Raw genomic sequence first — 24,317 nt, forward strand, 5'->3', positions numbered from 1 at the left:
CAAATCTTGGAGTTTTGCAGCAAAATCTAGTTTTATTGGAATCAAGAAATCTTAATATGTTTCTTTAAGTTAAACCGAAGAGACAGTCCAGGTACATGTATGAATCCTAATAACTAAAAGACAAAGATTTGTCAAGAGGCTAAAATTTGCCACAGTTTGCTCATCAATAACTTGGAATCTGAACTGGAATGCCATTTTCTTTTCTGGTGAGCAACTTGCTCTCAATAAAGCTAACTACATTGCTTTAACTTAGACTTACAGCACATTTGTGTGTGTGTGTGTGAATATACGGTATACAGTAATCCCTCGTTTATCGCGGGGGCTACGTTCAAAAAAAACAGTGATAAGTGAAATCTGTGAAGAAGTGAACTTTATTTTTTTACAGTTATTATACAATACTTAACTATATATACAATGAAATCAAAGACCAAAACCTGTTTTCAGGCCCAATTACAACGAAAAACAAATGTTTTCAACAAATAACTGTAATAGTTTTTGGAAATACAGTGCTGTACTGTCAACACGCGGCGCAGCCAACGCATTCTGATTTAAAGGGTTAAAAGCATGAAAAAACTGTACAAAAAAAAATATATATATATATATATATATATATATATATATATATATGCCATTTCACACATCTTGCCATTGCCTCCTGCTCCTCCATACTTTTTCATTTCAGTTTGTTGGAGTAGAAGGTTTCATCACTGGAATCATGGACATGCTTCCTCCCAAGTCCGCCCTGGGCTTCTTTCGGAGAGAGGTGGTTGCTGCCATCTGCTGTGTCATCTGCCTCCTCATTGACATGTCCATGATCACGGAGGTACAATTTCCCCTTTTAAACCACCCCCCAGAGAATCATGGAAAATTTTGGACCTGAGAAATGAAGTTGCAGGTCAGAGTCAGAGGAAAATCATTGAGGAATGGTCATCTAAAGTGCCAAGTTTTTGAGAGTCGTGCTATTAGTCAGTATTGTGTTTGTGTGGCATTCTGGCCAAATATCGGCCATCATTCGCGTGTTCATGTTTTTTCTAAGGCTGTCGAAATCAACGCATTGTGGTGCGTTACCACAAATTCATGTTGACACTGATTATTTTTTTAACATGCGATCAACATACCGTACAACCCTTAGTTGGCTGTCTGGGAACTCTTTTCTGGTCGTGGATTCCAGTAAGTGTATGCATTAGCCTTGAGAACCACCACTGCATCCAATAAATGCAATTTTTCTAAAATGATGAAAGCTGCAGTGGAGGAGCTGTTGGGACTGACAAGCACGTTGGCTGCCACATGTTCGCTGCTTTGACAATGCAGTGCACTAGGCAGGCTAGCTCGACTGTCAGTGAGCAGTTATTACTTATCTGCCACTTAGCTGCTAGTTAGCAGAGAACCACTTAGATGACACAAGCATTGTAAATGTTCTGCAAGTAATCAAGTAGTAGGACATGGAAGGTGAGAAGCAGCAATATTGTAAGCCCATCTTGTCTCTTGGAGCGGACATACTTGAGCTTTAGTTGGAAGATGTATTTTATTCAGCAGCTCCAGAACATGGCTCATATTGGACGCTGTTGCACAAAAGGCTTTTCTTTTGTCGGACAATTGCATCACTTGCAAGTGTGCTTCAGTAAAGTACTTAACAAAATAAAAGCACACATAAGCACTGAGCAAAAGTGTTACTCTAACACAATGTTGCAGTGTTAAATATATTTGCATAAGGGATATAAATTTGTCAGTTTTCACGTTTACAACACTGTTAAAAGCATAAAACATTATTTTACAGTAAATGATAGATTTACAAAAGAAGTTTACAATATACAAAATGTGTGGTGAATTCATGATTAATTGCAAATTAACTATGGATGCGATTATTAATTGAGATCTTTTTTTGATCGACAGTCCTCTTTTTTAATACTTTTTTGTAAAGAACCTCTTTTACAGAATTACAAGCATACAGAATTACAAAAAGAAGGATCTAATTCAAATACGCCAGTTCGCCGTTTGCTAATATTCTCCATCGGAGCAGATGTTGGTTCCCAAAGGTAATATTACCTCAAAATTCTCAGTGCTCACTGATCTTGTTTCTGCCAGGGAGGGATGTATGTGTTCCAGTTGTTTGATAACTACTCTGCCAGCGGCATCACTCTGCTGTGGCAGGCGTTCTGGGAGTGTGTGGTGATTGCTTGGGTCTATGGTAAGTTTCACAGTAGATACATGTCACTTTAATTTGTCACTGACCACATTCATAGCTCAATACATGTGGATGTCAAATCCTCCACCTCCATTGAATTGAATGGAAATGCCATTAATGTCTTCTGCCCCCACACTCCATTCCCCTCCCTCCCCCAAAACCACCAACAAAATCTCTATTTTAATGAGGAAAAATACCATGTCACAATGTTGTCCTTTATAAAACAAACATACACTAGTACACGAATGATATTAAACAGAATTAAACTAAATTAAATGCTCCATCTGGTGTGCCCGCCTTGGCCATCCAGGTATGACAGACGTATATGCTGTTCAGTGAGGCGTTATTCCACTTGAGCTCAAGGCAGTCTTTGCTTCTTTGCAGCAGTCAGTCATATTGCCTGGGGCGTTTCCTGGCTCAAACTTGAGGGGAATTCATAATTATTTCTCAGCACTGCTGTGAGCTTGTCAGTACCGCACTAACATTAGTCATTCTATGAAGTGGATCTAAATTGAGTACTTTTGTATTGTCTGCCTACATTTTGTTGTTGCACCATCCTTCCACCCATAACACTTATTGGTACAGTGTGTTGAGTTAAGTGGACTGCCACCACAAAACGCTTGCATCATGTGACCTTTTGTCAGGCGCGGATCGTTTCATGGACGATGTGGCTCGTATGATCGGCTATCAGCCCCTTCCCTACATGAAGTGGTGCTGGTCCTACATCACGCCCCTTGTCTGCATGGTAAGCGGCATTTTGTATGGTTTCACATTTGGCATGTCCGTTGATAGCAAATTTGTGACATGTAATTGCGCTTGCAGGGAGTTTTCTTGTTCCATGTGATCAACTACAAGCCCCTAACCTACAACACTGTGTACACATACCCATGGTGGGGTGAACTCTTTGGATGGGCTTTGGCCCTTTCCTCCATGCTTTGTATCCCACTCACTGTTGTGTACAAGTTGCTGCGCGCCAACGGATCACCTCGAGAGGTCAGTTGGTCTGGTGCTCCATAAAGTTCTCTCTGATTTTCAGTTCATATACATAAAATGTATAGGAATGTGTCTACTTGGACATTTCCCTTTTTTCCTTTGCATCTTTTTGAGTACTCATTAGAGAGCCGTATAATGAGCCACTCACTATCCGTTTGGGTTTGCAGCGATGGAAACGCCTCATAACCCCACGATGGGGCAGACATCACCTGGAGTATCTTATTGCGGAGAATGAAGGCATGCTGCTGCAGGCAGAGAGCAAGAATGTTCGTCTGTCAGAAGTGTCATCTGATGCACAAAGCAAGTAGCAACGTAACAAGTGGCTACCATCTTGGTGAAACTTTCGAAAAAAATAGTTTTGCCTCTAAAATTCTCCATATCAAATAAATTAATGAAATTCCATTGATTGCTAAAAATCAAGACCGAAACTACTGCCAGCATGGCTCTTCCCACAATTAATGTTGGATTTGCATGAATTAAGACAAATTGAAAGACAAAATTTGAAACATCTCGAAGTTTGTGGCAAATATGTGAACACGTGCACATTCCATTGGTATACCTTTGTTTTGACAGCTTATAATGTTATACTGTTTTGCTCTAATTAGAAGGTATTTTTTGGACCAGATTCCAGGTAGTCAATATCACAAGTCTCCCCCCAAAAATGGGTTTATCTGAAAAACATAGATGTATTGTGCAGGAAAATCAAAGTGTTAATCTGCACTGTTAAAATAGAAATATTTTAATCAAGATAAATACCGGTAGATATAGCAGTTAGCAGAGCGGACTAAAATCACATGACTTGACTGGCTTGTTATTCATGAATCTAGACCTAGAATTTGAACTACATAACTTGATCACCTGTTTCTATTTGAAAATTAGCATTTTTAAAATACTGATTTTCTTTTTTTGTGTGTACAAACAACCCACCAATGGGCTAAGATGCAGAGAGTCCACTACATTTGTATTCAAGGGTTGTGTTAAGGATCAAATTGGTAAAATGAGAATGGCATTATGCAAGGTTCGGAACTCAAAAAGTAAGAGACTTTACTACGGCATCTAACTTCATCTGTCACTATCTAACTCACAAAGATGGGCAAGATATAGCTGGTCACATATTAACCAAGCATGTCGTTGACACGTTTTATGTTATTTAGCAGTGTTGCACTGTCTCAACTCTCGAGATGTGGAACACAAGACAAATTGCCGCGTACTTTACATCAAAACCCTTGGGAAAGGGCACCAGCATACTTGCATATTTTTTGTCCCTTTGTAACCAGTGTCGAGTGCTGTGCCATGCCAAGGTGAAGTGATGGTACAAATTATAGAGTTAAATTGGATTGGCCTAAGAAATAGAGGTAATTCCTGATTTGGGCACTGGATGTCGACAGAACAAATTCTTGTAGTAAAAGCTCGCCAGCTCAAAAGAAGTCTCAACATGTTCTTGCATGGTTTAACGGTCATTATTGTTCTTGTGATTGTTTTATTTTCTTTTGAATGTTGTGATGAAATAATGGTATTTACTCAGTAGTATTAGAACAACAATTATATTACAGTAGAATGCTTTGAAATTGATTTTGTGTGAAGAAATGACTTGTGCATTGTTACTCTCGATAATGTCACATGATGTATAAGAAATGAACAAGATTTAAGCCTATTGTCTACAAGAGAGGAATTGTGGCAATATGATGCATGATACTTATTTGCGCTGCTTCGTTATTATGATAAGCATAATGTTGTTTTAAAAATATGTAAGGTCTATTGGTGAGTTTACAAGAGACAAGTCCAGACATGTCCAAGCTAGTTCAAACTGGCTGAGGCTTGCTCAGGCAGTACCCTAGGAGGATAGGGTAGTGAAAGATTACCAAATCGGAATGACAACGCAGGATTGCATTAACTCTAAGGGACTTTCCATTGACACATGCGCAGTAAACTGTAAGAAACCGAGGCTATAAAAAGCACAACTTGGGTCAAAGCTGGGCTCTTTTCCTTGCGAGTGCAGAGTGGGACATGCAGCCACGGGAGGAAATCCAAAGCTACTTTCCTCTTGCACAATTTTATTTTAAGTACCGCGGAGTTTTCTTGGTGCTTTGTTTAATCCCAACGGAAATTGGATATTACGAGGCAGTTACTTCGGTAAGAAAACTCAGGAAGTACTCTACGCTCGCTTGTTCTCGGAGAAAAGCCAATCGCATGTCCTCATCTTCCTAAAACCCAAGAAACCTGACCACTAATTCGAACTTGAGGCGTTTTTGACTTGATCACTCAAAGAAAACTCACCAAATAGACTAGCATTTAGCCGCATTTATTCTTTTATTATCACATTTTATTTCAGTGTTTAATCAATCAGAATTTAATCAATATAATCAGAGCAATGATTCTGTGATTTCCGTGGATTACCGATTGTAACTCACATCTGGCGGGTTTGACGGTTAATTTATGGATATTATTCGAATGATTGTCATTTTAATAAATCTCTTGCATTCGATAAAATCTATCTTTTGTCATTCTTATGATTTAATTCATCACCAACCACTCAACCTCTTATATCGAACGAACGGCTATGACCTCGCTAACAACGTCGGGTCTATTTAACCGTCTAAGAAAAGACGACTGAATTAAGTTAAGTTTTACGCTGTCTTAATAAAAAAATAAACAAATCCATATGGTTCTGACAAGGATTGTTAAATTCACTAGGTCAGTAACAAGTGCACGAGATTCATGAGAGATGTAGCCACCGTTAAAAAACTAAGTAGTTGTGTTATTATCCCTTAATGAAAAAACAAACAAAAACAGTTACTCATTAACGACAAGATAGACTGAGAATCGGATTGGCTTCGTAAACCTGAAGGCGGTTAGTGCACCTAGACGAGGACAACTTGACACCGGCTTGAAAAGGGTTTCCCGTCTCCTTACATTGCTGCGTTGATGCAGGTGAGGAAAAAGTGGGAAAATCTCAACCTGTTGAGGTCAGAACGTTTTTTTCCCCGATTGGTCCTGCTGATAAGCGGAATCTGACACCAGTGTAAACTGACCAAGCTTGCATCGGGCTGCCATAGCCCCTGCGTCTTCCTGCACCCTCTCCTGTATTGCGCATACTGAGAAAGCCAATTTTAAGGGTCATTACTCCAATCTTGTAAGTAAAGGCCAGTGTAGTGGAGGGGATTTGTCCATTTCCTTCAGCCCTCCTTGGACACAGGTTCTTTTATTTCTCTATAAGGTGGAAGAAAGACCCAACACCACGTCGTCTTTTCTGCAGTTTATCACAACACAATACGAATCGATTTGGGCTCCTGAGAGTTTCACATTTCGTCAAGAAGTGTAGAAAAAAAGTCACGAGAACATATAGAGACAATATAATGAGAGGCTGGGAGTTACGCCTGCATGCAAATCCCGGAAACAAAGAAATGAACATGTCATCTGACCCGGTGTGGCTGGAAGAAGTTGGGAGTGGTGAGGTGAGACCAGACCACCACTACCCCTATTGTCTGTGATCTAAGCTTTGATGTGATGGCAGGAACACATACTTGAGATAACAGCTCCTCCTTTGATGTAAAACATGTCCTCTAGAGGGGCCCTAAAAATGGTGGGGTTCGAGGGGCACTAAAGGTGATTGTAATCACAGTGAGCAGTAAATACTTTCAACAACATTTTACATTCTTTGTTTCAAGTGTTTGAACAGAACCAACTACAAAAGAGAGGCTAGGAAATCACAGTAAGGAATAAGTTTCTTAACAATCCCTCTCTTGATCACAATTAATATTGTGATCACAAAATCTTTTTCTAATTTTACCAGTTGTTGATGAACGTGCCTGGGCAGATCAGGGGTAAGCTTTGCACACAATGGATCCGGCTGGGGCCCTGGGGAATGGCTTGAATGTGTCACCCCCCTTTCTGAAAGTTTGTGCTTGCACGAAGAGCCCCTGCGGAGCCTACACAGTGATTAAAGTGCTCCCCTGTCAAAGAGTGGTGTGTATTTTTTTTTAATTCACTCAATATCTTAAAACCTCGCAACAGTGTCTGCAATTGTGTTAGACACACATTTTCCGTGTGTCCGGTGAGCTCAGGTATCATCGGAAAGCGGATCGGAAAATGGAGGGATCATGAATTATGTGTGATTGCCCATGTCTTGTGTTGCTGGGCCTCTCTGTTTGCAAAGTAAGTTCCTAATGGATAAATAAAGTGATTTGATTGATGATACACAATTACTAAATGGCAGTTTTTTAATGTAGAATGATTGTCCATCTTCATGTGCTGAATAGCAAGACTGCTGCAAAGTAAATTGTACTACCAGTCTTTCATTAATAAACCACAATGGCTTTTATGTCATCAGCCTTTGGATTCTAAAATATTGACTGCTATCTCTTTTAGATTGGCCACAACCAACTATGAGACTACTCCTTTATAAGTGGAAATGACACATTAAGCAGACACTAAGCAGAACAAAGCCTCTAATTGCACTGGTCATTTCTATTCATTCACTGACAGGATGGTTCGAACAGGAGTAAGAAACCTTTGGGCTGACAGCGAGGCCCAAGAGGTGAACTTACCATGACAAGTATGACTGGCACGACATGAAAGCAACCACTCTGGAAGAATCTAACTTGTGGGGTAAATACGTTCTGTTGATGTGCAAGAGTGACAACAGGACAGGTTATGTGTGTTCTGTCATTCCTAAATTGGTGACCCAAGTAACCTTAATTGGCAAACCCATGAAAAACAAGCTAAATGTTTTGCCTCATACGCAGATGTAGGTTATTAACATCCATCGATAGTGTTTAATGAGAATATTGCACTCTAGGCCCGGTAGGCTTGAAAGATCACACGTGATATAGATTTTTGGATGTATTATACAGTCATTATAAATTAAAGGGAACTCCCCTTCCGCAAAAAGTCTTTATGGATATTAACCCCGGTCAAAGATATGGTGTTATGGTGGAAAAATCGACTCAATTCCCCTGGGTAAACTTGATGTTGACTCAGTGCAGAAACAACAGATTTACAAGACAAGATGAAGGCGCCCCCGCAGGGAATGGCACGTATAGCGTACAAGGGGGATGGATGGTGGCTTTGTGGGGGTGATGCGTACATGACATGAAGTGAGGATGCTCAAAGAACAACAGAACAAAAACAGAAGTTCGAATATGACAGAGGAACAAGACAGAACCTACCTGAACTTCACACTGGTGATCCAGTAAGGTTCAAAGACAAAACAGACACATGGTTACAGAAAGGGACTGTTCTGTGTCAAGTCCAACCAAAGTCATACACCGTTCAGACAGGGGAAGGTGCTTTTCGACGTAGAAACCGCCGAGATCTTCTCAAAGAACCAGACATAGCAAGTCAAAGAACAGAGACTGTTAAGGACCTCACACAGCCGACAGTCCATCCATTGAGACACCTCAAATTCCAGGACAAACTATCCGAAAGTCCTCAAGGAAAGTGAAACCACCCGCGAGACTGATTGAAAACATTGAATGTGTTTTTCTATGCGTTTTTTTCAATTGAAAAAAAAAGGTGAAAATGTGAATGTATAGTTTATTGTTGGAAATTTGGCAAAGAGCAATGCTTATTCAAGTCCAAATGTGTTATTTACTAAGTACAGTACAAAAAATACTGTGACTTTAATTTTAAGAGACCAACAGTTGAAGTTAAAGAAACCAACAGTTTTGATCTAGGAATGCTACTGTACATGTTTAACATCATATAAGGAGCTCTCTGAAATGCTTATGTTTGCTGGCGCCAGCCAAGAAGGACAGACTCAGGGGTGGGGGAACTAGTTGTCTGTCTCCTCACGCATACCAACTTTTATGACTACCTGGGGTCAACACTGGATTTTGTATTTTTCAAACTGTTTTACATGGGGCGTGACTGCCCGCCTTTGCTTTTGCATACTGCCTCTATATATGCTCATGTTTTTTTTTGTTCGGTGCGCTCTGCGACATCTAGAACTACAGATTCTCCAGTTGATTCGTGATGTTGGAATACAGCGAAAAATAGTCGTCAAAGTGTTAGGTCTTTATTCCAGTTTTAGATAAATAAGATTACCTGTGTGCAAAGGATTGACAAACGGGTGAAATTCCTTTGCAGTCCTTGAAGTAGAAGTAGGTTCAAGATTTCAGCAGAGTCCGGCATGTGAATGCTGACCATCAATAGTCCTTGTACATTTCTTTAACTGTCAATGCAATTCAAGGTCGTTCAATCTTGGAACCAGTGGGGAGGGGGGGAAAAAACGTACAGTATTATGACGAGATATTAATAACAAATACACATGCTCAGTCTTTAGCCTCTCATAGAGGCTAAAAATACACGCCGCTCTTACTCCAATGTCAAATGTTCCTACTCCACCCGCTCTCTGCCTCCCTCTCACTGTGTGTGGGGGGGCGCTTCTGTCACAGAAGCTGCTTCATCTCATTAGACAATAAAACAAAACGCTCATTGTCAGCAACGGCTCCCTGTATTTCCATGGCAATTGCGCCGCCATGTTGAGGTGGCGGACTTTTCTCCCCATATGGGGGGAGGAGACGAGAATGTGTACCAATAGTGAGCAACTGCACGCCTTCAGTTCAAAAGCAAATGGGAATGGAGGAATGGCGAGTTGGAACAGGCTGGCCCCTGCTGGTCACATTTTGGTGTTGTAGGCAACATCCTGGAAAGAACAAAGAATACCGCTGAGCTGAGCGTAAAGTTGACACGTAAATGAGGAAAATTGTGGCAATGAACTCACAAGGATGACGTCTGTCTGTCCCACTTTGTTAAGAATGTGGAGCACAGCATCATGGATTGTGACAAACAGTCTGTTCTTTGGGATGGACTCTGAGAAGAAACCTGCTCTTTCCAGCTGCTCCACCACGCAGGCTAATATTTGACCAAACAAGCACAGAAAATGAATGCAGTAACCTCAATAATATATGCTTAAACGGATATTTGGCTTTCATAGAAATTTCAAGATGAAACTAAAATTCTGGTTCTAATCGAACCAGGAAATGCTTTGGTTCAATTACGGATCAAACACCTGATCTGAATTTTGCCATTTAGCTCCTTGTTGTCGAGCAAGTTGTGTGCAAAGTACTGAAATGTTGAGACGGGCAGAGACGCACATTCAAAAGTTTAGGGAAGGTCAAGTGATGTGTACTCGTAAAGGTTGTAGCACATTTTAAATATAAAAGTCCCGAACTTTGTGAGCAGTGTGAGTTGAAGACCGTTATGTAACTTCAAGTTTCTCTATTTTGGTTGGTGGACCACTGACCTTGGCATCCAGTGAGATAGACTCCCACACCAATATCTCCTAGGTCCCTGCAAATCTGGAAGAAAAGGTACACATTTAAAAAAAAAAAGTACTCGTAAAGGTTGTAGCACATTTTAAATATAAAAGTCCCGAACTTTGTGAGCAGTGTGAGTTGAAGACCGTTATGTAACTTCAAGTTTCTCTATTTTGGTTGGTGGACCACTGACCTTGGCATCCAGTGAGATAGACTCCCACACCAATATCTCCTAGGTCCCTGCAAATCTGGAAGAAAAGGTACACATTTAAAAAAAAAAACATTAAAAATAAAAGTTGCTCCATATGGCACTTGAGTACATAAGATTACCTGTGTGCAAAGGATTGACAAACGGGTGAAATTCCTTTGCAGTCCTTGAAGTAGAAGTAGGTTCAAGATTTCAGCAGAGTCCGGCATGTGAATGCTGACCATCAATAGTCCTTGTACATTTCTTTAACTGTCAATGCAATTCAAGGTCGTTCAATCTTGGAACCAGTGGGGAGGGGGGGAAAAAACGTACAGTATTATGACGAGATATTAATAACAAATACACATGCTCAGTCTTTAGCCTCTCATAGAGGCTAAAAATACACGCCGCTCTTACTCCAATGTCAAATGTTCCTACTCCACCCGCTCTCTGCCTCCCTCTCACTGTGTGTGGGGGGGCGCTTCTGTCACAGAAGCTGCTTCATCTCATTAGACAATAAAACAAAACGCTCATTGTCAGCAACGGCTCCCTGTATTTCCATGGCAATTGCGCCGCCATGTTGAGGTGGCGGACTTTTCTCCCCATATGGGGGGAGGAGACGAGAATGTGTACCAATAGTGAGCAACTGCACGCCTTCAGTTCAAAAGCAAATGGGAATGGAGGAATGGCGAGTTGGAACAGGCTGGCCCCTGCTGGTCACATTTTGGTGTTGTAGGCAACATCCTGGAAAGAACAAAGAATACCGCTGAGCTGAGCGTAAAGTTGACACGTAAATGAGGAAAATTGTGGCAATGAACTCACAAGGATGACGTCTGTCTGTCCCACTTTGTTAAGAATGTGGAGCACAGCATCATGGATTGTGACAAACAGTCTGTTCTTTGGGATGGACTCTGAGAAGAAACCTGCTCTTTCCAGCTGCTCCACCACGCAGGCTAATATTTGACCAAACAAGCACAGAAAATGAATGCAGTAACCTCAATAATATATGCTTAAACGGATATTTGGCTTTCATAGAAATTTCAAGATGAAACTAAAATTCTGGTTCTAATCGAACCAGGAAATGCTTTGGTTCAATTACGGATCAAACACCTGATCTGAATTTTGCCATTTAGCTCCTTGTTGTCGAGCAAGTTGTGTGCAAAGTACTGAAATGTTGAGACGGGCAGAGACGCACATTCAAAAGTTTAGGGAAGGTCAAGTGATGTGTACTCGTAAAGGTTGTAGCACATTTTAAATATAAAAGTCCCGAACTTTGTGAGCAGTGTGAGTTGAAGACCGTTATGTAACTTCAAGTTTCTCTATTTTGGTTGGTGGACCACTGACCTTGGCATCCAGTGAGATAGACTCCCACACCAATATCTCCTAGGTCCCTGCAAATCTGGAAGAAACTCCCACACCAATATCTCCTAGGGTCCCTGCAAATCTGAAGAAAAAGGTACACATTTAAAAAAAAAACATTAAAAATAAAAGTTGCTCCATATGGCACTTGAGTACATTTTTCAAGGTCTTCACGGCGACAGTGTCCACGAAGCTGGTTGCTGAGAGGTCCAAGATGATGCTGTGAGGACCGGATGAATCAGTGGGTTCCTTTTTGTCATGGCTGTCTTTTGAAGCCTGCATGATACTGTCATCATGCTGGGATCCCATGTCGGAGTCAGACATTGTGTCGGATTGGTAAGCCCAGTTCACTTGGCCTTGACTGAAGCCATTAGCTGGAGATTCAGTCAGCTTCAGGGCAACACCACGTTTGAAATTCTGTCCTCCCAGTTCTGCAGAGATTTGTTTCTCTTCCAAGGAGAATGTGCCATTAGGCAGAAGATTGCTGACCCTCTGTCAGGGGGTGGGGGGGATATGTTTAAGTCAGACTTAAATTGGAGGTAACGTTTCCATGCAAAATGAAATACACATACTTGTGGGGTTGGTTCATTTTTGTCTGTCTTTTCCTTCTGCTGCTTCCGTGTTGCATCTTGTTTTTTCTTTTCTGCCAGCAGCTTCCCGATTTGAATGCCACTCTACCAAACAGATAACATATGTTGGACGAGGTAATGAAAGCTTGTAGAGTGATGTATAAATAGCAGCTAATCATCAAAGGTTAGCCTAGAAGCATGCAAGGACAAATGCAAACCTTCTCTTGTAAGGCCTCCAAGTACATCTCAGCATTGGTGTAGTAAATAGTTGCGGAAGAACGGAAGATTTTGATTCCAGGAATCTCTTTAGCCTGCAGGCACAGATCAAGCAAATCGGACTCTGGAATTGCTTTCATTTTGATATATATATATATTAAAAAAAAATATATATATATATTTTTTTTTTTTCTTATATCCGTTCAGTTATTCAGATGTCAGCATCAGTAACTCTTTTTTTTACAGTTGTGACAATATTGTTAAAAAAGATGTGATCACCTTAAGATTATGCCTTTGTCATTGGTATGACAGTCAGGTCCATAAATAATGGACCATGGACATATTTCTCATGCTTTTGACTCTAAATACCACGACAGTGGTGTTGAAATGAAATGACCAAGATGTTCATTAACTTCATTCGCTATTTACATCCAAATCAGGTAATGGGTTAAGAATTATGTCTCACTTTTTTTTTTATTAATGGTGTCCCATTAACAATCATCAATCAAAGTTTAAATTTTTGATACTTGGTTGCAATTCCTGTTCAGTCAGTTACAGCTTTAAGTCTGGAACGTATCAACAACATTTTTACAACCAGATTTTATTCCTGGTGATGCTCTGTAGGACCCAACTGCAACTGTCTTCACTTCCTGCTTGCCCTTTTCCTTTCAGTCTTGTCTTCAGAAAATGAAATTCATGCTCACTCGGATTCAGGTCAGTTGATTGACTTGACAATTGCACAACATTCCATGTCTTTGCCTTCAAAACCTTCGTAACGTGCTTCATGTCATTGTCCATCTGTGCTGTGACGCTCCGGCCACTGAGTTCTGAAGCGATGAGCAGTGTTTGGGGAAATACTTCAGAATTCATTCCAAAGTGTTTATCAGGAGTCACATCATCAATAAATACATGGGAACCAGTTCTATTGGCAGCCATAGATACCCATCTGGCCATGCAACAGCTGAGAAGCCATTTGTCCTTTTACTTTTTTTTGGTCCCTTAATTAAGTGGGAGTCATAGAGCCAAGCCTAAAATTATTCATACCCTAATGGTATGAATAATTTTGGTCTCGGCTGAAGGCTTCTCCCTATTGCAAATAAACTAGATTAATTCAAGCCAAAACTTGTTGATACCCTCTGGGCTTGAAAATATCTATTAATCAACTGTTGTAATTTCTACGCCAATTGCCTGATTTGGATAGGAATCCCCTCAAGTAAAAGCTGGGCGTCAATAGTTAAAACACACCTTGTTGCTAACATTTCAGATCCATTGCGGTGGTGTTTGGGGCCAAAAGGATGAGTGTTGTTTCAATATTCCAACATTTATGGACATTTAATGTCTCTCCGCAAGAGACATTACTGCACAAATATTCTTGTTACCTCTTTGTATGTGTCAACGTCCAGATATAAGTTGGTGGCTGGCACTTGGCCCAAGATTGAATAGCGTGGCCTGAAAGAGATGATGACACAAAACGTGAAAACACCTCACATGCCTACCAGGCTTTTGCATCAGTAACGATGAGCACGTACAGTTGGGTTCTGAAGATAACCGTCAGCAGAGAAAAGCCAATGGAGACGGCCAAACCCAGGTCCAAGTTGAGTAGAATGGTGCATGTGAACGTTACCAGCCACACGAGCTAGAGGGCAGTAAAAGGCAATCAGCTAACAGTACAAAATGGCAAAGTTGCATTTGGAGGATTGCGTCATACCAAATCAACCTTGTTGGTCTTCCACAGCATCGGCACATCAGTTAACTGCTTAAACATTCCTTTCAAGTTCACAATTACTATTGTGGATAAGACAGCCTGAAGAACATGCACAAATAGTCACAACATCATTAAAACGTGAATCGTTTTGACCTTTCAAAGCGGAGAGAACAAAGGTGTAGGCACGAAGATGAAACATTCCAAGAAAGGCATTTGACCTTCTTTGAAATGTAACATATTGGCAGAGATGACCAATACCTTTGGGAGAGTTTCAAAGAGAGCTCCTATTTTTAAGACCGTAATCAAAACGATAATGGAAGAAATCAGTCCCGCGACCTGATAAAACACACACAATATGTTCTTTCAACATCACGTGAGGTTAAGAAGTATATTTGACATAGTTTTCTACTAATGACATGTTGGTTTACTTGTGTCTTTCCCCCGGTGCTCTCCTGAACGAGGCTTCGCGACAAGGAAGAAGTTACGGAATAACATTGAAAACAGCCGCCGATGGTGTTGCTCAGTCCGAGAGCAACCAGCTCCTAGAAGAACAAAAAAAAAAAACAAAAAAAAAAAAACAAGCAATATGTAACACTTAATTACATTTAGTGTTGTTACATGAACCTATGGCACGTGAGGAGTATGTACCCTCCTGTCCGATAATATTAGTGTACTGTTCGTTAACTTTATAGCCAGGTCAACACATTGCTGCCACACTAAAAGCATTGGCAAGCATATTTAAGCAGCACGAGTGTGCATAGAGCTTGTTCAGCATTAATGATTAATCAGAGTGGCTCTTATGAGCCTAAGTGCTCCCACTCCATCTCTGCGCTTCACATGCCTTCATACATTCATGACAAAAGTAATTTAAAAAATGTCTTCTCCGTGTATCTTAAAGTGATCATTTTGACTCCTTAGAGGGACGTAAGTGATTTGAAAGTAACACCTATTGTACAAGCAAAGAGAATGGAGAGTAATGCAACAGTGATCTACCCATGATAACCGATTATGCAATGAGTAATAATTGTTGTGTGTGTTCACTTTAACACTTGCAAGACATGTATTAAGTAAATCAACATTAGTTCAATCAACAAAAATGTCACCGCGCTGTTGTCGAAAAAAGCTACTGACCATTTTAACATGAATTCCAACGATCAAATTTGGCTCTTCAAAAATTTCAGTCACACGGAAACAGGACGTACATTTGCCCTAACTCTGAATCAAAATCACAATCAAGTGAGCTCGAGAATTCAGCATTAATGATTATATGTATATATATATATATAATAAACTCCAAACAAAGAATATCCATGCAAACAGGGCAGCTTGCTGACAGGGTGGACGTGGGCAAGGGCTTGGTGGCCATTTTTGGCTAATGTTAGCATTTTATGGGCACACGGTGGACCCTCACTGAACACAAATCAGTTGGCAAGCTGATTGTGTACTCTTTACCAAATACATTTTGTATTTCTGGGAGGTTTTTACATCATTATCACAATGTGTGTTTTTGTTGACTTTGTTTTGAATGGATTTTGGGTGATTTCATATTTTGTCTTGTTTTTTTTCTTCGGTCCCATGTTCATGTCTTGTCTACTTGTTTTGTTTTTGCATCTGCTCTTGTCAGCCCTGCTCCTTCAGTCAACCAATCAGCTCCCTCATGCCACTCGTAAGTTGTCCAGTTGTAATTCATTGTCTCATCAGTTTGCTCATATTTAGTTCCTTGGTTTCTTTCAGTCTTTATCAGTTTGTTCTTGCCGTCATGTGTTTGCTGTTGTTAGTCACGTTAATCAAGTCAAGTGTGCTGACTTTATTCCCCGTCTTACCTTGTCCCTAGCTTTTTTTGGCCTTTTTGAGTATTGAGTAACACATTTTTTAGTATCGTTATTCGATGTGTACCTTGTTTGTTCTTTTTGAAAACAAATACTTTTGGAGACTCCTGCGTTCTTTGCCTCCCCTCCAACTTTTGCCAGCACCACCACGCAAACCAGTGTTTGTGGAAGATACTTCACTATGACAGCATGGATGTGTTAAACATCCAACTTGATGCATAATATGATGAAATGAAAACATAAGAGTAAATATTTAATCTACAACTAGCCACTGTTTCAACCTCCATTGAAGAAAATTAAAATGCTGGGCTGTTCATAATGTCACTGAACACATTTGAGGGTATCTTAAAGAGGCAACTAGTCCATAATGACAGCGTAAACCGCAATTTCAGGGACACTTGCAAAATGTTCACTATGATCATGAAAATAGAATATAAATGATCCAAATTACTCATTTCATCAAATAACTTGATGTGGGCACGAAAACAGTGAAAAAGTGAAAAAAGAGATTTTGTATCATTTAACCACTTATCACTCACACTCTAGTTAGCAGAGTAGTGTGTGTGACATACCAAAACCACTTATGCATCCAATGGGAAAAAAGTATTAAAATGAACCTTTTGATAAGACCATGGAATTTTGTTGTTCTATACATTTTCATGATAATTGATTAATTCTGAAGGCACCACAGGCACGTTAATTACATCAAGACAACACCATAATTTTTGTCCTAGTGTACGTCTCACCTGGTTGCTATCCACCTTGTAGCCATGCTTGAGTGCAAATGTTTTTCCAAGAGAAATGTTGATGGCATAGCCTACAATGGCAACAGCAAAAGCATCACCAATCACCGCAGGGAACAGCGACACGTCTGGAGCTTGGGGGGCCTTAAGCCTGGAACGGTAGAAAAACTCTCGAGATAAGCGAGGATTAAACGCAGCACAAAGAATGTTTACTGATTACATTTTCTTGCTATCTCAAGATCTGCAAAACCGTGGGCAAATCCATCTTTGCCAATTTATGTTGACTTATCTTAACAAGGAGAAAGCTACCTGGTATTTTGGTCAGTTGTTTCTTCTTGACTCAAGCATGTGAGGCTGTAGGATGACTTCAGCTATTGTAAATATTTGTCTCATATATTTTGCATTCTACTGTTAGCACTAAGATTCTCTATTAATTCAGGCGTTGCTGTCTATGTTGCCTTGTCATCTGCTGACCTCTGTCTGCACTCTTAAAATCACAAAGACTGACTCACCCACTGGGGATTTCGCCAACAACATCAACGTTGTATTTTGCAGAGAGGTCACAAAAATGAGTGATGATTGTTGCTGCTATGATCTGCAAAGATAAGGAGTGCACGGCTGATTTAAAGAGGACGTAAAATATACCCTCGATCCCATGCACCCGCTGCTCGGAGACAATGTGAAGTCTGGCCGTGGACGGTCAGAGCAGATTTTTTTTTTTTCAATACTGTGATAATGATTGCTATCAAAAGGACTTGCAGGTAGAAACTTACCACAATGAGTTCAATGGGAATAGGCAAGGGCAACCTCTGCCTATAGCATTGATTGAGTTCCTTGACCACAATGAGAACAGTGAGCGCCACCACACTCACCACGAGCTCTGGTACGACCGTCTGAGGTAGCAAGGAACATATGTTTACCAGAGTCTGTAATAAAAAAAAACAACAGAAAGATATGTGGTTTGAATAGTTTATATGTGGTCTGCCTGCTTGAGTCCAAATGACTGAAGGAGATTTCTGCGTAAGTGTTTTTATAACAGCAGAGAGCACATCCATTGGTGAGGAACAACCATACAGAAAGATTGGTTTGAACAAATGGTTTTTAATGGGACATACTCACGTAAATGAGTGAGAGAGGACCGGAGGTGCGAGCTGGAGAGAGCCCAAACAAATATTTGAGCTGGGAGCCAAACACATGGCACGCTGATCCTGTGGTGTATCCTCGGACCAGTGGCTCAGACAAGTAGGTGACCACGAAACCAAACCTCACCACACCCAACAGGATCTTTGGGTAAGTGAAAGAGAGAGCTGGTTGAAAACCTCACCATGGTAGAGAGTTTTAGAAAAAGTGGAAGCACAACCTGAAACAACCCCGCCAGGACTGTGAGCGAACAGGCTATCTGTACTCTGTAAGCACCCTGTTCATTGGTATTGACACTTCCTGTCCCATTAGTAGCATTAACAAGAAAGTTACTGTCTGGAGCGAGCCTCTCTGTCACACTCCCAATCATGATGCTGATCACAGCAAAAGTACCTGGAAATGCACATGTCAATAGATTGATCAAGCAAATTTGTCTATGTCTGTGGTAACATCATGTGCTCTCAACTTACCAATGGAAATGTGTCTGGAGGTGCCAAAGATGAAGTAGACCAGCACTGGGTAGAGTGAAGTGTACAGGCCGATCACGGGGCTTAACGAAGCCAGAAGAGCATATGCCATACCTGGTAGGGAAACAAATAATTGGCTGTTGTTGTGCCCATTGCATTTGAAATCAACCAGCCAAGTCAGACGGCCAACCCACAGAGCCTGGCTTCTCAGTATGGTTCCCTTAAGAAGGTGACTTGTTGCTATTTCAATATCTCTGGTGTTTGAAATTTTTATAAGATACTGAATGTGCAATAATCTGACCAAGCCAAATGCCGACTGTCCACATACATACCCTGTGGAAGATGCATGATGCCCACACTGCAGCCAGAGATCAGGTCCCCGATTGCGTTCTCTCTTATGGAGTATTTTGGAAGCCAGCCAAAAACAGGGACCCAGCTCAACAAGATTTCCTTGGCACGAGGCACTGAGCACCTGGGACAGTCAAATCAGAAAGATACACACAATGTCTATTCGCAGTGTTGCAAGAACACAAGTCACAAACTTGTGGACATAGATACAGTGTGTCTTATTGTGAACATGTTTTATTCATTTGCTGAAAATATTCTCTGAATAGAGCAGCACGATGTGTGAGTGGGTAGCACATCCGATTCGCCATTCAGAGGTCGTGAGTTAGAATCTAGGTTCAGGCCTTCATATGTGGAGTTCACATAGATTTTCTCTGGATACTCCGGTTTCCTCTCACATTCCAAAAACATGCAGGGCAGGTTACCGGAACACTCGAAATTGTCCCAAGGTATAATTCTGAACGTGAATGCTTGTTTGTCTTTGTGTGCCCAGCGATTGGCTGGCGACCAGCTCAGAGTATACCCTGCGTCTAGCCCAAAATCACCTTGGATGGGCTTTCAGCACACTCGTGACCCTTGGGAGGCTAAGCGGTACAGAAAGTGGATGGATATTCCCTGATTACCAGTGAAAAAGAGTCTTGGTCGATCAACATGTAACAAAAGAGGATACAGTACTTCATCGTGAGAATTGCAACACATGCTACAAATTTTCCCAAACGGCCTGGATGACATGTCTGTGTGCAAATACAAATAAGGCATTTGTCGACTGAATGATAAAGTGTTGGAAGCGATAAAGCCACTCTGTTTTGACCTCAATGGTGCACAATGTACAAATGCATACCCCCACCGGCTGCCTAATCTACCTAGTTCAAAATACAAAGGCTGTTTAAAACATTTCCAAAACCAAGTTTTTGAGTTTTACACTTCAGCTTTGTTTGACACTGCCAGATAAAGTCATGATTGTGGTTTGCAGCGGTGGTTTAGTATTATGAAAGGGTCAAAATGTCAGAACTTGCTCTCGGTATTGTCTACAGAGTGCAGTTTTACAGTACGTCACTGCAAACTACAACTAGAGTCATCCAACTATTATTGAATGAATACCTCTCTCACAGTCTCAATTGTTTTTGGAACATCAGGAAGGTTGGGTGTACTGAATGCTGTGACATTTAAATATCAAAATCACATGTCTTTTATGGCTTGTCATAGGTTATTCTGAAATCTTACTACAAAGCAGGACTGTAAAGTTGGCTTGCTTATTATCACTAATGGCCTTCATCTATCACCACCAATTTGTCCGCTGGCATATTTACAACCGAGCAAATAAAATCTCACATCCAAATAACAATTACCCCCACCGCATTTAGTGTACCTGCAGGTCATTTCATCATTCTGTTTTTTTAATGTTGTTGTTTTTACCTCATGGAGCCTTTGAGACGTTCACTGAAGGTTGGCTTTGCGGACCACGACCCTTTTTGTGCCACCTCATCCAGACATAACTCATCCAAAACTTGCCGCTGCACCGAATACTCCACAGAAGAGCAGTTCTTATCCTCCATGTCTGTGTCGGTTGTTCTTTCTTGGATGTAGAACTGGTTTCTGCTTTATGCCTGAGGGTCCTCTAAGAAATAAAACTCACACAGTTGCACATCAATTGCTGAGTAGAGAGTGAAACCGCCCGTATGTGCTCTACTGATTAACACTGTCTGCTCCTTGAGTTGCGATTGGACTGTGGGAGTTCCTTTCCTGTCCTTATATGACAACTTCCAGCCCATAAGTTTTCTTTCTGTGCAAACACAAACATGCCTGAGGTTATGCGAGTGTGCCTTTTTAATATTTATATATATATATATGTAGGTTTAGCTTTATGAAAAGTTTAATTCCGAATGGTGCCACATTGATTCTGAGCCATGAAACAATTCCCTGTGATCTATCTATAACATTGTTGTGTTTTAGCATGATGATGTTTGTATCTGCTTTTTCTTTGAAGGAAACATAACCTGTCTTTGTCTCGTTGCAAAACAGGACATGAGAGGAGCAAAATATTGGAAATTCAACGTCATAAGCTACAGTGGTGCCTTGAGATACAAGTTTCATGATTACTTGATCATTTAAGTTGAAATAAAATGATCACATTTATAGTCTAGGTTGTCCTATAGCCCTGGCTCATAGACACAAAAAAAGGTGTTCAATCTGACCTAAAATGCCACAATTGGTCAACTACTGGCATTAGTAAAAAAGGGGCAGCAGTTGATACATTTCCCTTTCCATCCATCGCAAGGCTTGCCAGCATCATTAGTGGAAGAGGCAGCATATAAAATTGTGTTGAGTACCTCAATGCTGGGGCCCGTTTACTTTGCATCATCAGTTTGATGTTGTTTTTGAGCAGGTTAATGTTTAGGCAGGGACTTGTTAAAATGACAAATGTCATTATTGATTAGGGTTTATCTCTCAAAATGAGAGGGGAGGTAATAAATGTTGAAGACAAGATATTTATTTTGTTGCACAATTTAGAGCAGGACTATGTTGAAGACTGTGTTAAAGATAGCCCCGCGACCACAGTTGCATTCCGACTAGCAATTCAATCACTGTTACTGCTCCACACAAATAGTCAAGTAAGAGATCAACAGTCCAGAGTTGTGGATGAATTGGTTGTCTTTGAAACGGAGCAACTTTTAGCCTTTTTTAAAATTTCCTTTTTGAGCATTGCTGTCACTATTTTGCACAATGTTGTTAGTGATTTTATTATTGTAAACTTTGTTCTTTCTCAGAAAAGAAGAACATGTTTTATGTTTTATTTGACTTATGAATGGAATGTTTTCACAATAGATTTCTCACATGATGCGTTGTTATTGTGAACTTGTGCAGTGTGTGATTCCCCCTCCACCACCCATCACCCCGCCGGGAAAAGAATGCCCATGATGTTCTGCCTTTTTACGTAAAAGAGCAACCGACTCATAGGAGGGGAGTTACTTCTTTGAGTAGAATGACTAACAATGTGACGAGAAAGAGGAAGCATTCCTGCACTTATTAACTCTGGCTGTTGTCACACACATGTAAATGTCTGCAGTTAAGAACATTTTGTTGATCACGCCAAGCTGAAATAATAACTGGGGAGAAGAGGGGGAAACACAACACAAACATCACACTTTAAGATTAATGAACCGATGAAGAGCATTAATGTTTAAATAGAGGTTGGGGGGGGGGGCTAGAGAAAACAAGGTACAATAAATAACCAGTGTTAGCAAAGACATGTATTGATTTACATGATGTGACATATATCGCAGAGGCATTCAGCGATGTGTGCTTCCCATTTACTTGACGCATTATTTACTTCTTGGAAGTGTTTGATAACCTACTGTATTTGTAGGTATGGAGAGAAAAAGAAAGTCAGGTTATGTTTAGCGATCTAGTTTTTTCAACAAGCTTCATGGGAGAAAACATAATTAAGAGGCCAAAGAAATGTTAGGAAAGCCTTGTGTTTAAAAAAAAGAAAAAAGTGACAATTATTATCACTACAACCACCGTTTTACATTCGCCTCTAAAGTTTGGGGTCAAATCTTGGATGTGTGAGGTTTGCATGCTCTCTCTGTGCTTGTATTGTGCCTCCAGCGTCTACCACCATCGCCAGAACATGGATGTCGGCTTCATTAAAGGTTGCAAAGTGTCCATAGGTGTGAGTCTGAGTGTGAATGTTTGTGCCCTGTGATTGGTTGATGGTCAACCTGGAGGTTGCCCAAGGTCACCTGGGATACACTTCAGCCTCCCCATGACCCAAATGAAGACTGTTGGCTCAATTTTATTTTGTCAACTGGGTGCCCAAAATTAAATCATCTGGAGCCAGATACATATTTTAAGTAGTTGTATAGTTTACTTTAAAAAAAAACGTAACTGGATCCCAATTATTTTACTTTATTTTATAATTTCATTTTGAAATTGATGAAATAATATCAAGAAAATTCAACAAATCTTTTTTTCAGTTAAGATGAAACTGACTCCGATCAGGCTGACAGCTAACATTTTCTTTTCTCTGTTATAGTCCTGTCAGAAATATGTGTAGCCGCAAATACCCCTCCAGCATTTAATTTGATCTTTTAAAATAAATTTACAAATTATTCTCTCAGCCCGCCTATGTATTGGTCAAGCGCCCCTTAACCCCGGGAGAGAAAAAAACGGCACACTAAAGAAAAATACATTCATCCGAATGAAATCTAAAACATGTTGGTAAACCATTACAATCGCTCAACCATCCACAAAGTGACTATGATTGCATACCAAAGGTTATGTGAGTTGATGTCGGTACAGTGTAATTTCCGAAAAACAAAAATTGTTGTCAAACTATTTCCGCACAAAGTGAAGTACACGGTGTAACAAAGCAAACTAACCGTTTGTCGGCAGGTCTGTTTAATCAGTGACACCTAATCAGGTGCTGTGTGCGTACGTGTGTGCGGTCACACACTGTGTGCACTTTAAGTTGGCCACAGTTTTAGATGGAGACTTGAATTTAGTTAAAGAAATGGACTGCTACTTTAAAATCCAAATGTAGCATTTTGGTCTTACGGGATAAATACAACATACAGGCATATTGAAGTCACTTCACAAGAATTCAACAGGTCACATAAATTCATGTTGAAAATAATCTCAACTGACTTTCACTTGCTGTACATTACAAGCTATCTGAAAACATTTGGTACAGAGAGATGTCCGCATTGCTAGATAATCAGTACTTGAGATTTGAGATGATGTTCCCAGAACATTTTGTCCACCACTGGTGTCAAAACAAAAGACAGCTGTGACATCCCATTACGAGATCACTTGCTTACCGGAAAGAAAATATGTGTGTCCAAAAAAAAAAAAATCACATTCAAATGTAAAACATGCAAATATGATGCAGAAAAAGTGTAAATCTGGTCTCGAGTCTTGATATGGTTGAGTCACTTAAACATCAAATCTCACTTCCATTATGTGGTATTGTGCAAGATTTTAAACAGGGAGTAGGATTGTACACAGTGACGCAACAGATGACTTTTGAATGACCACATTTTGTGGACAGTTTTGTGTTTCTAGAGCTTTTCTGAAAGCGGACGCTCATTTTGTCCATTATAGATTTGGGTGTGCAGTATCTTTGTTTTGTGGATATATATTATTTGCACAGTTTGTAACTGTTTTGTTATGGCTACCTTTTATTTTGAGCGCATTTCCACTGTCGACCACTAGTTGGGGCCCACACAATTTTCTTTGACTTAGCCTAAATTTTACTGAAAAATGGGTGAATGTCAATTCTTCTGCAATCCTGCTTTTTAATTCTACAGAAAGCAACTGC

At 40.4% G+C, this 24,317-nt stretch overlaps 2 protein-coding genes and 2 long non-coding RNA genes across 6 annotated transcripts in view; 1 reads left to right on the forward strand and 3 right to left on the reverse strand.

Annotated features, from left to right (window-relative positions):
* LOC109528482 (sodium- and chloride-dependent creatine transporter 1) overlaps positions 1-4,862 on the forward strand; it is a 34,890-nt gene extending 30,028 nt beyond the window's left edge. For both annotated transcript variants that reach the window (XM_019891158.1, XM_019891160.1), the window contains exons 10-14: positions 683-823; positions 2,086-2,188; positions 2,830-2,930; positions 3,008-3,178; positions 3,346-4,862. In XM_019891158.1, coding sequence (XP_019746717.1) covers positions 683-823; positions 2,086-2,188; positions 2,830-2,930; positions 3,008-3,178; positions 3,346-3,486 — 657 coding nt within the window. In that variant the 3' untranslated portion in view covers positions 3,487-4,862. The remainder of the gene's footprint in view (positions 1-682; positions 824-2,085; positions 2,189-2,829; positions 2,931-3,007; positions 3,179-3,345) is intronic.
* A 4,228-nt stretch (positions 4,863-9,090) lies between these two features.
* LOC109528485 (uncharacterized) lies at positions 9,091-11,097 on the reverse strand. Its single transcript, XR_002170690.1, has 2 exons — positions 10,768-11,097; positions 9,091-9,223 (listed from the first exon to the last, which is right to left on the reverse strand). It is a non-coding gene; the product is annotated as an uncharacterized LOC109528485 (long non-coding RNA).
* Positions 9,563-10,681, reverse strand: LOC109528484 (uncharacterized). Of its 2 annotated transcripts, none has more exons than XR_002170689.1 (3): positions 10,631-10,681; positions 9,903-10,033; positions 9,563-9,824 (listed from the first exon to the last, which is right to left on the reverse strand). It is a non-coding gene; the product is annotated as an uncharacterized LOC109528484 (long non-coding RNA). The 2 variants fall into 2 exon arrangements; XR_002170688.1 differs by lacking the exon at positions 10,631-10,681 and adding an exon at positions 10,425-10,506.
* A 9-nt stretch (positions 11,098-11,106) lies between the features above and the next one.
* LOC109528481 (solute carrier family 26 member 6-like) lies at positions 11,107-20,718 on the reverse strand. Its single transcript, XM_019891156.1, has 19 exons — positions 20,414-20,718; positions 18,985-19,124; positions 18,656-18,766; positions 18,406-18,578; positions 18,165-18,329; positions 17,819-17,971; positions 17,558-17,640; positions 17,049-17,196; positions 14,902-15,015; positions 14,732-14,809; positions 14,477-14,572; positions 14,298-14,404; positions 14,148-14,217; positions 12,771-12,863; positions 12,556-12,657; positions 12,140-12,475; positions 11,969-12,023; positions 11,447-11,577; positions 11,107-11,368 (listed from the first exon to the last, which is right to left on the reverse strand). Exons 1-19 carry the CDS (start codon positions 20,551-20,553, stop codon positions 11,342-11,344), a joined length of 2,322 nt encoding a protein of 773 aa, XP_019746715.1. The 5' UTR covers positions 20,554-20,718; the 3' UTR covers positions 11,107-11,341.
* Between the last annotated feature and the right edge of the window lie 3,599 nt (positions 20,719-24,317).

Source organism: Hippocampus comes, unplaced genomic scaffold (genome assembly GCF_001891065.2).
Source record: "Hippocampus comes isolate QL1 unplaced genomic scaffold, H_comes_QL1_v1.1 scaffold174, whole genome shotgun sequence".
Classification (NCBI taxonomy): domain Eukaryota; kingdom Metazoa; phylum Chordata; class Actinopteri; order Syngnathiformes; family Syngnathidae; genus Hippocampus; species Hippocampus comes.